The sequence below is a fragment of the Phaenicophaeus curvirostris genome, chromosome 23, assembly GCF_032191515.1.
Source record: "Phaenicophaeus curvirostris isolate KB17595 chromosome 23, BPBGC_Pcur_1.0, whole genome shotgun sequence".
In the NCBI taxonomy this organism is placed as follows: Eukaryota; Metazoa; Chordata; class Aves; order Cuculiformes; family Cuculidae; genus Phaenicophaeus; species Phaenicophaeus curvirostris.
In genome coordinates, this window is record NC_091414.1 from 4,149,150 (window position 1) to 4,162,658 (window position 13,509).

The following is a 13,509-nucleotide window of genomic DNA, read 5'->3' on the forward strand; positions in this document are numbered from 1 at the left end:
GGTCACATCACCTTTGATCCCCCACGTACCCCAGGTAAGAAGAACCAACTCACGCGGCTGGTGGGGGTCCCTGCAGAGCCCCAGCCTGGTGCCTGTTCCCTCCGCAGGCTCTCAGCGCTTAAAGCTGGAGCCTAGAGCCTGCCAAGGATTACTGCTCAGACATGTGGTGCACACATGCTGCCTCCACAGCGCTCCTGGCCGTAACTGCTGATCTGAGGAGCAGGAGCCTTGTCAATTGGCACTGCCGCCTTCCATCTGGCTGGCCTGGGGCCACCAGTCAGCTTTGCTTTTGTGGAAGAAGGCTGAGCTGTTTGCTGACTACGGGCTTGGGACTGAACCGAAGGACTGGGCTCCCTGCCTCAGCTGTGCCGCACGTACTTCTCCGGTTTGAGATCCCTGTATATGATTCCCAGGCTGTGCAAATGGTCGAGCCCCAGAGCCAGCTCTGCTAGGTAGAACTTCACGTCCTCCTCAGTGAACATGACCTGCAGGAAAGGGGAGAAAGAGGACAGGGTGAGAATGCTGCACTACGTCTGCTGCACCCATGCAAGACCTTTCACATCTATATCTCCATATAGAGAAGGCTCTGGGGGGACCTCAGAGCAACTTCCAGTACAGAAAGAGGCTCCAGAAAAGCTGGGGAGGGGCTCTTGATAAAGGAGCACAGGGATAGGATGATTGGGGAATGGTTTTCAGCTGAGAAAGGGGAGACTGAGATGAGATCTTAGGAAGAAATGCTTTTTCTGTGAGGGTAGGGAGGCCCTGGCCCAGGTTGCCCAGAGCAGTAGTGGCTGCCCCATCCCTGGAGGGGTTCAAGGCCAGGTTGGATGGGGCTTGGAGCCCCTGATCCAGTGGGAGGAGGCTAGAACTGGATGGGCTTTGAGGTCCCTTCCAATCCAAACCATTCAATGATTCTGTGGTGCTCTCTCCTGCCTTTCCACACCCAAGTTCCCCAGGCTTTGCCTGCCATCCTAAAGCACCAATTAAGCAGTAGCACCAAAAAACCACACCAGGTTGCTCAGCAGCCGGTGAGTTTTTAAAAAACTCTTTGTTTTACATTCACCTGGTTACGTTTCTCTATTGTATTCACCTGGCACAACTTCTAATTACCCTTCCTACTCCCTGCCCTCACCGCGTCCCACCGAGCCCACACAACCAGCAGAACATGGGTCTTGCCTGTTTTCATTCTTGATGTGATGCTCAGCAGCAGTGAGATCTACCTCCTATGCTGATGCTTTTCAGGGGATGGGGCTTCTGAGACATTCTCCCCTCTTGCCAGCTCTGGGCTAGCAGCAGGATGGAGGTTTTGTCCCACCCCTCCCAAAGATTTTGCAAGGGTCAATCGCTTCTCCAGGCAATTAAGCCCAAATGAACTGGGATCCTCAGCACCCCACGCCAAGATGCCAGAGCGTACCCACCTCTTTGGAAAGCCGAGTGAAAAGGTCACCTCCTCTGAGGAAATCCAAGATGAGATACAGCTTCCCCTCTGTCTGGAATGCTGAAACACAAGCCAGAGCAGGAATCAGACCCCTCTGCCGAGGGAAGGCTCCGTGACGCTACATTAATCACTTAAATCCCAACGGCTCCCGTTGTGCAGATGCCCTGCGTGGTTACTAGGTTAAACCCAGGTAGGGCTGATTATTTGGGGTAAATGAGATAGCCTGGCCGCGACGTTGGAATGGGAGCTCACCAGCAGCTCTCTGCCACGGCAGAAAGTCCATATTTTATGGGGGCTGGTTCCCTTTCAGTCAGTGATGCTCTACGGAAGGGCTGTTTTCACTTTACAGGGAAAGAAGGTGTCCTCACCTCCTTCAGAGTCAAACTCTGCCTTGACTACCTATCTCTGCTTTCTCAGTTTCTCCTGATTTTAGGTTTTAATCCCAAGGATTTGATGTTTAAACCTCTTCTCCCAGTCTATGCTCCATTCCCCATCCAATATCTTGAGCGCACATGGGACCAAAGATCTTTGCAGGAAAGGATTTGTGCTGAGGGGACCACGAACGCTCCAGAGCACCACAACCGTTGAGGGACATAGACTGATCCAGGCCTCTTCTCCATTTCAGGTGCCTCCAGAAGCCTGTTAGGAACCCTGGGAGGCTCTCGGCATCCTCTGCTGCAGTTTATCTACCTGCTCATGGCAGACCTGCCTGTGGTAGCACCTTTATCGTGCTTAAAAGCAGTCAGCACATGTTCAAGCCCGCAGCCCCAGCATCCAACCAGCTCCACACTCACCGTAGTGGAGTTTCACCACAAAGGGATGGTTTACATCAGCCAGGATGTCCCTTTCTATCTTTGTCCTCACTCGATCGCGCACTGTGGGAAGAGAGAGGAACAGCTCAGAGACAGAAAAGAGCACGCGGCTCCCCGGTGTCAGCCTTGTCCCCAGCTTTAAGCTCTTTAGTACCAGGCAGCTTGAGCCAGATCTTTATTCACCTCCATCAGTGCAACAGGAGAGAAAAGGAAGGTATTTCTCTTCACCCAGAAGAAGAAGAAAAGGTATTTCTCTTCACCCAGACCACCCTGGGGCCAACAGTGACCGCTGGGATGATTCCCCACTGCTCTTTGAGACACGGAGGATAAGAACATTGCAGGAAGAGTCTCCTACCTTTCAACGTCGCCTTCTTCAGCACTTTCATGGCATAGAGGTGGTTGCTGTCTGGCGGTGTTATTTTTCTCACCAAGAAAACCTGAGGCAGAAGAAAAACACGTTCACAGAGTGCTTAATACCAGCAGCAGGCACTGGATGCCTCCTGAAGTGGCAGACCTCGTGGTAACCCTCAGCAGCAGCCGGCCACAGGGCTGGGGAGATGGACCTCGAGCTCTCCATGGCAAACCCCAGGAGATTTTCAGGGAAGTACTGCGTGTAGACTCTTTTTGCCCCTTATCTCCAGCCACTACAGGGCTCATGCTTGAATACTGCACTTCCTTCCTCTCCATTCTTCCACGGTTACTGTGGGGCCGTGGCTGATGCCTGGGAGCTGTGACTTGAAGCACTGATGCTTCAATTACCACAAAGCCTCCTTGAGCCTTGCTGGTTTGACAGCTAGATCAACTCATAGAGTCGTAGAATCATAGAATCACCAGGTTGGAAAAGACCCACTGGATCATTGAGTCCAACCATTCCCATCAATCACTAACCCATGTCCCTCAGCACCTCATCCACCTGTCCCTTAAACCCCTCCAGGGAAGGTGACTCAACCCCCTCCCTGGGCAGCTTCTGCCAGTGCTCAGTGACCCTTTCCATGAAATATTTTTTCCTAATGTTCAGCCTGAACCTCCCCTGGTGGAGCTTGAGGCCATTAAGAAGCAACCATTTCTCATGTGGGCTCATCATTCAGATTGTCACCATCGGGTGGGAATTGGTAAAGCGGTTTTGTTGAGAACAGTCCCTTTTGTCACCAATATCATTTATCTGGAATGGCACATTGAAAGTCTAGAACTCACCTTGCCAAAAGAGCCTTGTCCCAGCACCTTCAGGAGCTCAAACTGCGAAGGGTCAGCTTTCTCGGAACCTTCCTTCACATGATGAGTGATGTTGATTTCTTTCACAACCCCTTCGCCCTGAAAAAGAGGGAGACGCGGTTGGTTGGGAATATAATCCCGAACAAGGGAAAAGAAGCTTTATTGGATTAAAGACCAAGGATTGTAGCTACAGGCCCGCAGGAACCACATCTGAGAGACCCATAAAAGTTGGTGCTTCCCACAGCTGTCTCCTGCCTCCAACATCTGGAAAAAGTCAGGCATCGGTAGGCTCGCACCAGGCAGCCTTGTTAAAACCCCTCTGCTCTCCCCAAAGGCTCCGCTCCTCGCGCCGCAGGGCTTGCATTTCTTTGAACCGCGTTTGAGAAGAGGGCTTGAAAAAGCACCTTCCTTTTTTAAGGCGCTGGTGGCAAAAAACAGGAGTGTTTATGCCACTAGAAATCCCACAAACACAAAAATACGGCGCTGTTGTCAAAACACGGCCAGGGCTGGCAAAAATCAGACATGTTGGAGCCCATCTGCTCAGCAATCTGAGCAATTCGGCAACATAAGTCTTAGTGCATCTTCAGTACATACAGATGATGCTTTAACAGACTCGAGCCTTCAAGAAGATTGAGGGGAAGCCAAGGTCTCTGGCACATGTTTTGTTTAAAACACATTCTTTTATTTAAAAAAAAAAATAAAGAAGAAAAAGCGATTTAATCAGCCGTGTCTAGAAGAAACTCGCCAACGGAGCTAGGCCAGCACACAAGAACAGCCAAAGACCCCAAGGTGATGCTGAAACACCACCGTGTCCACGTCTCTGGGGCAGAAAGCCCAGGGTTCAGCTCAACAGAGACACCTTGTCCTGCCTTCTGTTTGCACCCCAAATATAAAGAAACCTTTTATGCTGTTAGCCTTCCAGCCGTGCCTTTCCTTCTGCTTCTCTTAAACCATACCTAGCCAGTATATCCTAAAATCATTGAATGGTTGGGTTGGAAGGGACCTCAAAGCCCATCCAGTCCCACCCCTGCCATGGGCAGGGACACCTCCCACTGGCTCAGGGGCTCCAAGCCCCATCCAGGACTCTAGAACTGGACATGCGGCTCTCATGAGTAGAGGGGGATAATCCCCTCCCTTGGTTTCCTCTGAACAGGACCTGTTCCAGCCCCTCTCCCAGCAGACCGTTGGCAGAGCACACAAGACAGGCTGGACTCAACTTCCCAATTCCACAGCCCCGAATCTCACTCGGGCCAGAAATCCCTGGTAGTTGAACATCTCATATGGGCAAGTCCAGGCTTCTTAGCACTTCAGTCTCACATTATCCAGCGTGAGACACGGTCTGGTTGCTATTTGGACCTGAAGGCCAGCAATTATAGAATCATAGAATCACCAGGTGGGAAAAGACCCACCGGATCATGAAGTCCAACCATTCCTATCAAACACTAAACCATGTCCCTCAGCACCTCGTCCACCCGTCCCTTAAACCCCTCCAGGGAAGGGGACTCAACCCCCTCCCTGGGCAGCCTCTGCCACTGCCCAATGACCCTTTCCCTGAAAAATGTTTTCCTAATGTCCAGCCTGAACCTCCCCTGGTGGAGCTTGAGGCCATTCCCTCTCGTCCTGTCCCCTGTCCCTTGGGAGAAGAGCCCAGCTCCCTCCTCTCCACAACCTCCTTTCAGGGAGTTGCAGAGAGCAATGAGGTCTCCCCTCAGCCTCCTCTTCTCCAAGTGGTGTTAACCTCAGTTGCTCTCTGGCCTCAGGGCAGGGGTGGCTGGTAGAGATACCAGAAAGCTGGAACTGCCATTTGCTTTCTCCCCTTGAAGAGCTGGGGTGGGGGAAAAAAATAATGCTTTGTTTTCTGAAACTCTTCAGACACTTGGTCTGGAACCCACCTAAATCAAAACAGCTTTTATAAACAACAGGAACCAAGGCTCAGCCTCTGCTCTGCGCCCCAGCCCACTCTCCACCCTCCTGGCACCTTCCTGGGGAGCGTGGTCTTGCCGAGCACCCGCGGATGTGGTTGCCTACCTGCACCGAGCACCCTTCCCTTCTCGTTCTCACGCTTGGCTCTCCTCTAGATTAGGAAGTGGCTTTGTTTCCACGGTGGTAGCTTTGCTTTCTCCAGATCCTGCGTTTTTCATACACTAAGACCTAGCAAAGAAGCCCACGCTGTCGGCAGCGCGGCGCGTACAGCACGGGGAGAGGGCAGGAGCCCCCCATGTTACCCTGCCTTTTGCAGTCTTCTTAGTGATCACAGACAAGAAAGATCTTATAATCCCCGTAACAACAAGTTTTCATGTTCTACATCATCTCCCAGCTTAAATCGACCACGTTACACTTCTAGTTCTGCTTGGAGGCTCAGTCCAGGTCTACCCAACATCACCACTTGTACAACCATGCAGGTTTCACCCCGCAGCATCTCACACCTAAACGCAGAGGAACGCTTACAATGAACTCGTGTATCCACCTCCAAGGCATCTGGACCCATCCTCCTAGCAGAGCTCCTCAGGAGCTGCAGAGCGATGTGTTTGCACAGCTGTGGGAATCCCTTGCCTTGGCCAACAGCAAAACCCAGTGTGTGTAACTGCAAGTGGTTTCCACAGCCCGAGCTGGATCTCGAGGCAGGCAGAGATGGGCGTACGCAGCCTGTCAGCCAGACCACCCCAGCCAACACAGCCACATGCTAACTGGACCAGAAGTGGCATCAGCAGGGATGCTGTCGAAAGCTTTCTGAGCAGAGCTTTGAGATGCCATCTGGGATCTCGCTGACCCACGGGAGGCTTCCTCCCATGCAGTAACGACAGTTAGGACTCTGGAGACCAGCTCCCACAGCCTGTTGGGTAGCACCTAGAACAAGCCTCCAGCACAAAAGCACCTATGTGCTACCATGCCCCTCAGCACCGCGTCCACCAGTTGGAGAGAGCAATGAGGTCTCCCCTCAGCCTCCTCTTCTCCAGCCTAAACACCCCCAGCTCTCTCAGCCGCTCCTCTTGTTCTCCAGCCCCTTCCCCAGCTTCGTTGCTCTTCTCTGGACTCGCTCCAGAGCCTCAACATCCTTCTTGTGGTGAGGGGCCCAGAACTGAACACAGGATTCGAGGAGCGGTCTCACCAGTGCCGAGTCCAGAGGGAGAAGAACCTCCCTGGCCCTGCTGGCCACGCCGTGTCTGATCCAAGCCAAGATGCCATTGGCCTTTTTGGCCACCTGGGTCCCTGCTGGCTCCTGTTCAGTCGCTGTCAACCAACACCCCCAGGTCCTTCTCCTCCAGGCAGTTTCCAGCCAGACTTCTCCTAGTCTGGAGCTGCTCAGGGTTGTTGTGCCCCAAGTGCAGGACCCACCATTTGGCCTTGTTAAACCTCCTGCCATTGGTCTCAGCCCATGGATCCAGCCTGTTCAGATCCCTTTGGAGCCTCCCGACCCTCCAGCAGATCCACACTCCCACCCAGCTTAGTGTCGTCTGCAAACGTGCTAAGGGTGCACTCGATGCCTTCATCCAGGTCATTAATAAAGACATTGAACCCAGCACTGGACCCAGCAACCTCCTTTCAGGGAGTTGGAGAGAGCAATGAGGTCTCCCCTCAGCCTCCTCTTCTCCAGGCTGAACACCCCCAGCTCTCTCAGCCATCATGTCACTAAGCTGCAGCACAACCAGTTTTGCTTGCACTGAGATAACTTCCTTCCAACGGCACCATTAAGCAAAGCATCCCAGACGGCAGAAAAAGCAAAGCGAACCGGGCTGCTCTGAATATCCCCCTGAAGAATCAGCCCACCTGGATGAGCAACCAGCAGCAAAGCGAAGCAAAGCGAGGCAGCGGCAGTACTGACCGGGCTGGAGAGCTGGGCTGGCGCAGGCAGCTGCAGGCTGCAGGGCTTGGCTCGATGCTTCCTCTGCAGCCAGAGCGTGAGGAACGCGCAGATGCGAGGAAGTTTAGCGTCCCTCTCCATTCTCCCATCCCAATTCAACATCGCACAGCCCCAGTCACCATCACCCCCGCGAGCTCCCAGGGAAGCTCTTGGGGCTCAGGGAGGCTCCCACCGCGCTGCATGGACTTCCCACGCTTGAAGTTGCCGGATGGAGAAGACACAGGTGGTTAAAGCTCGGCTGGCAGATGCGCAGTGGAGACAAGCGGCTCGCTCGCACGGAGGCAGGTTCACACTCCCACTCCCCTGCAACAGCGCTTGTGGTTGGTGTTTTTTTTCCCTTTTGGTTTTGCTTTTAGAAAAAAAAATAACCTCACAGTTCACGTTCTTGTTCCCCGGTTCAGCCAAGATGCTGGCAGAGAACATGCGCGGTGTAGTTAAAGGGACTTCCACCTGGTGCTACAGGAATCTCATAGAATCAGAGAATCACCAGGTTGGAAGAGACCCACCAGATCATCGAGTCCAACCATTCCCATCAATCACTAACCCATGTCCCTCAGCACCTCATCCACCCGTCCCTTAAACCCCTCCAGGGAAGGGGACTCAACCCCCTCCCTGGGCAGCCTCTGCCACTGCCCAATGACCCTTTCTGTGAAAATTTTTTTCGTAATGTCCAGCCTGACCCTCCCCTGGTGGAGCTTGAGGCCATTCCCTCTCGTCCTGTCCCCTGTCCCTTGGGAGAAGAGCCCAGCTCCCTCCTCTCCTCAACCTCCTTTCGGGTAGTTGTAGAGAGCAATGAGATCTCATGCCAGGCTGTGAGCTTTGTGGGTATTTCCACAATGGTGGAACATTCCGAGAAGCCACTTTACACTTTAAAAAGGAAGAGAAAAACTCACAAAACCCCACACAGAAGTCTAACACCTCCTTGGAAAGCTGTACATCTCTGCTCTCACACTGGCGCAGGGATGGTGGGTCACCCGTGATGGGATTCAGGGTGTATCGATCCCACGTGCAAATCCTTTGGTGTCACTAGCATTCGCACCTTTCCCTTCATTTGCTTTCTGCTGCACAAGAGTCCCTGCTGTGGACAGTGGAGTTGTCCAAGAGCCATCCTGAGAAGCTCCATGCAAGGTGCTTTTAAGAGCATTTCTGATGCAGACAGCTTCTGAACCCCCTCCTGCTTGCATTTATTGCAGGATGGGATAGAATTATTTGAATCACTTGGTATTTATTTCACAACCGATCCTTTTTGCATCTTCCCCCCCTCCAAACCTGTTCCCCTTTCACCTTTCCATCAGGTCTGGACAGACAGATGTTCTCTGCAGCAAGACCCAGGGAGTGCAGGTAAGAAAGAAACCCCTTGAAACAAGCAGGGAGACACCCCCACCCCTTTGCAATTAGAAATAACCCCGTGTCCGCACCGCTTTCTGATTTGCTCCAGAGTATGAAAACAGGATCTTGGTTTGGACCCAGAGCGACTACTTATGACTGTCTCGCCTCCTCCAACCTCACACCGTCCTCTTTGAGAACCGATAATGAAAGAAACAAATGACTTAAAACCAGCGAGGCAGCTGGTTCCCAGCTCCACAGAGGGAACCTCAATAGTCGATGAGGTCCACAGCAAGGGAGCTGGGGGTAGATACCAGAGAGCAGCACGGAACAGCCCTGGGCAGCTGCTGAGCATGACTCGGTTCATCCTGACACCTCCTTCACTCTGCCACAATCTCAGCGTCCGGACCGCTGGGCTGAGACCAATGGCAGGAGGTTTAACAAGGCCAAATGCCGGGTCCTGCACTTGGGGCACAACAACCCTGAGCAGCTCCAGACTAGGAGAAGTCTGGCTGGAAACTGCCTGGAGGAGAAGGACCTGGGGGTGTTGGTTGACAGCGACTGAACAGGAGCCAGCAGGGGCCCAGGTGGCCAAGAAGGCCAGTGGCATCTTGGCTTGGATCAGAAACGCCGTGGCCAGCAGGGCCAGGGAGGTTCTTCTCCCTCTGGACTCGGCACTGGGGAGACCGCTCCTCGAATCCTGGGGTCAGTTCTGGGCCCCTCACCACAAGAAGGATGTTGAGGCTCTGGAGTGAGTCCAGAGAAGAGCAACGAAGCTGGGGAAGGGGCTGGAGAACAAGAGGAGCGGCTGAGAGAGCTGGGGGTGTTTAGCCTGGAGAAGAGGAGGCTGAGGGGAGACCTCATTGCTCTCTCCAACTCCCTGAGAGGAGGTTGTGGAGAGGAGGGAGCTGGGCTCTTCTCCCAAGGGACAGGGGACAGGACGAGAGGGAATGGCCTCAAGCCCCACCAGGGGAGGGTCAGGCTGAACATTAGGAAAAAATTTTTTTACTGAAAGGGTCATTGGTCACTGGCAGAGGCTGCCCAGGGAGGGGGTTGAGTCCCCTTCCCTGGAGGGGTTTAAGGGACAGGTGGATGAGGTGCTGAGGGACATGGGTTAGTGATTGATGGGAATGGTTGGACTCGATGATCTGGTGGGTCTTTTCCAACCTGGTGATTCTATGATTCCATGATTTAGTGAAGCAGAAATCATGTCCACAATGTGCTGCTCAAAGATGAACAAAACCCTTTCCAAGGAAGCTTTGCGTTGCTCAGTGAAGCCGTGCTGGAGATGCAGGCAGCCAGTTCCCTGCGTGTGGGCCCAGAAAGATCTGATAAATCTCGTCCCGACCAAGACAATTCTGTCTGGGCTGTTATCAGGCCCTCGGCGTGGGGAGAAGGAGCCTCAGAAGAGCAATCAAAACCCCCCACTGTACGTCCACGCAGCTAAAACGCAGGAGCCCCAGCAAGCTGACAAGATCAGAAAGCCGCAGGAGACAGAAATGACAGCACGGAAAGGGGTTTGGTGTGGGGAGGAAGGAGGAGGAGGATGAAGTCAAGTCCAGGATGTCATGTGAGCAAATGAGTAATAGCTGTTTACTGTATTAGCAGAGAAGGGTGGGCAGGGGCGTGCTGCAAGAAAGGGTTTGGGTTTCAGAGAGGTCCTCACTGCTGACACCCCCATGTATGTGGGCGACTCGTTATGGCACAACGAGCAAATGAAACGCATGAGCCTCCTCGAGGTGAACACCTGCAGCAGGCTCTTACCTTGTCTGCCGAGTCCACGAGGTCTTTCTCTATCCAAGTGACGTCTGATTTTGCCTGCAGGACAACAAATAAAAGTCAGCACAGAGGGGTCGTGAAATGCAGCTAAGGTTTCCCTAACAAACTTGATCGGGAAGACCAGGTGAGCTGCTTACAGACACTGGTGATGTTCTACCTGGTGAGCTCTTTACAGACACTGGTGATGTTCCACCAGGTGAGCTCTTTACAGACACTGGTGATGTTCTACCAGGTGAGCTCTTTACAGACACTGGTGATGTTCCACCAGGTGAGCTGCTTACAGACACTGGTGATGTTCCACCAGGTGAGCTCTTTACAGACACTGGTGATGTTCCACCAGGTGAGCTGCTTACAGACACTGGTGATGTTCCACCAGGTGAGCTCTTTAAAGACACTGGTGATGTTCCACCAGGTGAGCTGCTTACAGACACTGGTGATGTTCCACCAGGTGAGCTCTTTACAGACACTGGTGATGTTCCACCAGGTGAGCTCTTTACAGACACTGGTGATGTCCCACCAGGTGAGCTCTTTACAGACACTGGTGATGTTCTACCAGGTGAGCCGTTTACAGACACTGGTGATGTTCCACCAGGTGAGCTCTTTAAAGACACTGGTGATGTTCTACCTGGTGAGCTCTTTACAGACACTGGTGATGTTCCACCAGGTGAGCTCTTTACAGACACTGGTGATGTCCCACCAGGTGAGCTCTTTACAGACACTGGTGATGTTCCACCAGGTGAGCTCTACAGACACTGGTGATGTTCTACCAGGTGAGCTCTTTACAGACACTGGTGATGTTCTACCAGGTGAGCTGCTTACAGACACTGGTGATGTTCTACCAGGTGAGCTCTTTACAGACACTGGTGATGTTCCACCAGACATCGCTCCTCGACTCTGAGCTGTGTTGGTGGCTCCAGGGGAGCAGCTGGCGCTGTTAAAGGCTTCGATAAACTCTGATGGTCAGTGGAGAAGGACACAGTGCCTGCACTTGGTCACACATGTTCTCCAAGAATCAGAACACCAATGCCAAGGAGAGAGAATTAATTTCTGGCAGGTTGATTAATATCTAGGTCAGATTTTACTCTCAGCTACTCCTGGACAGACTTCAAAAGCATCTGCTCTGGCAGTGGTGCCCTGGGTCTGCAGGGAAGTTTGGCACCACGAGCTCAGAGAGAGGACTTCTCTCCATGCTCAGCCTTTCTAAAGCAACCAGGGGGAACATACTTAAATATCCAAACTCCTCACATCCTTCGAGGACAGGGCAGGGCCAACCCAGCTGCTCTGGCAGCCTTAGAAATGCAGTTTATGCTCCCTATGGGGTCAGATTCAATTCTGTGGACCCTTATAGGGAGAGCTCCTGAAGTATTTAAAGGGAGCTCTGAAAAGATCTTCTCAGCTTGGATATGGCTGCTTCTCCTCCCAGATCTCTGGCTTAAGGGAAAAAGTTCAGTTTTTGCAAGGTCAGTCCCCAAGTCTGCTGTGTTTTAATGATCATACGTAGATTTTTTTGATTTTGATAGGGGCGGTTGGACTCGATGATCCGGTGGGTCTCTTCCAACCTGGTTATTCTGTGATTCTGTGTGATTTTTTATCACGTCTAGGTGTTCTTTCACCTATTTTTGAGAGAACGAGCTAAGTTTGAATAGAATAGAAAAGAAAACACCCTAAAAGGTCAAATCAGCTCTGAAACATTTCCTGCGAGAGGTACAAGTCTTTGGCTGCGGATGAGATAAAACTTATGTGACTGCATGAAGGGATCTGAGAGAGGCTTGAGCTGTGACTTCTCTTGTGTCTTGCCAAGTAGTTTGTCAGCACGACGGAGCCCACGGCTCTTCGGCACCAGCAGCATCAAGCAGGCAAGACAGAGGGACCTGAAAGTAGGACGGGAGCTACGGAGATGCTAGAGAATTAAAAGCAAGCCTTGAGGGAAGGGAGGAACCGCACGAAAGCATTGAGATTAGAGTTAAGAATTAACTGATTTTCGGCTCCGGAAGGACTGAATCAGATCGGAGGGGGCCCCGGCAGCCACGTCTTCCCCTTCCTCCCCTCCATCGCTCTGCCCACGCTGCAGGAGCAGCCCAAGATCTCCTCGGAGAAGGTGGCTGGGGGGAGTGATTGCTGGGGCATCCAGCTGACCCATCAACCAAAGCCACAACTCAACCCCTTTCCGAGCCCCCAGAAGCGATAAAAAACACCTCAGCAGCCTCCTCCACCCCTGGGGATCACACCCACCCACCGAGAAACCAGCTCCATCACCGCTCTGACCAGCACGAGTGGGCACCGAGCCCTGCGCTGGATGGGGAGGGACCAATTTCTCTCCCACAAGCACAGATCTTTCTGCAGGTCCATCCCAGCAGCACCAACGCTGCTCTTGTGAGCTGCCAGCACCCTCTGCCTCGTAGGGACCATTTTACAGATTCCAGCACCACTGGGAAATGATATTTGCTCTCCTGGAAAAGAAAAGGACGCCCCTACGACACCCAGGTCTGAGCCCAGGAGGTCGCTCAAGCTTGAGGAGGAAACAACTTCTTCTGAACTTCCCAACGCTGCTTTCGAACGGCACAGATGGCTCACTCATCCCAGAGCAGGGGCTGGGGATGTACATACAGGGTTGTTTGGTTTTTTTTTCCAACCCCATGTTCAAAATACAAGCCCTCTTTCCTACTTTCCCCTTATTTTAAGGAAGGATTTTACAAGCCAGAAGCCAAGAGACAGGTTTGTTTTTGCTCGCGTTTTGTCACTTTGCTGGTTGAGGCAGTCACTTTGAAATGCAAGGGGAGAAAAAAAAAAAAAAGGCAAGAGCTAGAAACAGATTACGCTTTTGGCATTTTGCTTCCTATTCATCAACAACTAACCAGAAGCTGTTTTAATTTCTGTTGCTTCAACACATGCTCTGGTCCCAAAACACTCCCAAATTCTGGCAGCACCTAGGAAAGCCGCTTCTTAGAAAGCAGTTTTACCATTAGAAATGATTTTTCTAAAAGCAAAATTGTCAATTAAAACCGGGTAAAGCCTGGCTGGTCTCGAAGCTCAGGCGATTCACCAACTGCGTGTGTCCTGGGGGAGAGACAGAGCACAGC

The 13,509-nt window shown here is 52.4% G+C and overlaps 1 protein-coding gene and 1 long non-coding RNA gene across 6 annotated transcripts in view; one reads left to right on the forward strand and one right to left on the reverse strand.

The window, feature by feature from the left end:
• The window catches only part of RPS6KA1 (ribosomal protein S6 kinase A1), a 55,297-nt gene that overhangs the window by 12,677 nt on the left and 29,111 nt on the right, over positions 1–13,509 (reverse strand). For 3 of the 5 annotated variants that reach the window (XM_069875547.1, XM_069875549.1, XM_069875551.1), the window contains 6 exons: positions 10,415–10,468; positions 3,445–3,561; positions 2,606–2,687; positions 2,233–2,313; positions 1,419–1,498; positions 379–485 (listed from right to left, as the gene is read on the reverse strand). In XM_069875547.1, coding sequence (XP_069731648.1) covers positions 379–485; positions 1,419–1,498; positions 2,233–2,313; positions 2,606–2,687; positions 3,445–3,561; positions 10,415–10,468 — 521 coding nt within the window. Of the gene's footprint in view, positions 1–378; positions 486–1,418; positions 1,499–2,232; positions 2,314–2,605; positions 2,688–3,444; positions 3,562–7,285; positions 7,468–10,414; positions 10,469–13,509 lie in introns of those variants that run through there. The other 2 variants (XM_069875548.1, XM_069875550.1) reach the window with 2 other exon arrangements.
• Positions 10,449–11,338, forward strand: LOC138730394 (uncharacterized). The gene is made up of 3 exons (XR_011339015.1): positions 10,449–10,553; positions 10,986–11,021; positions 11,308–11,338. It is a non-coding gene; the product is annotated as an uncharacterized lncRNA (long non-coding RNA).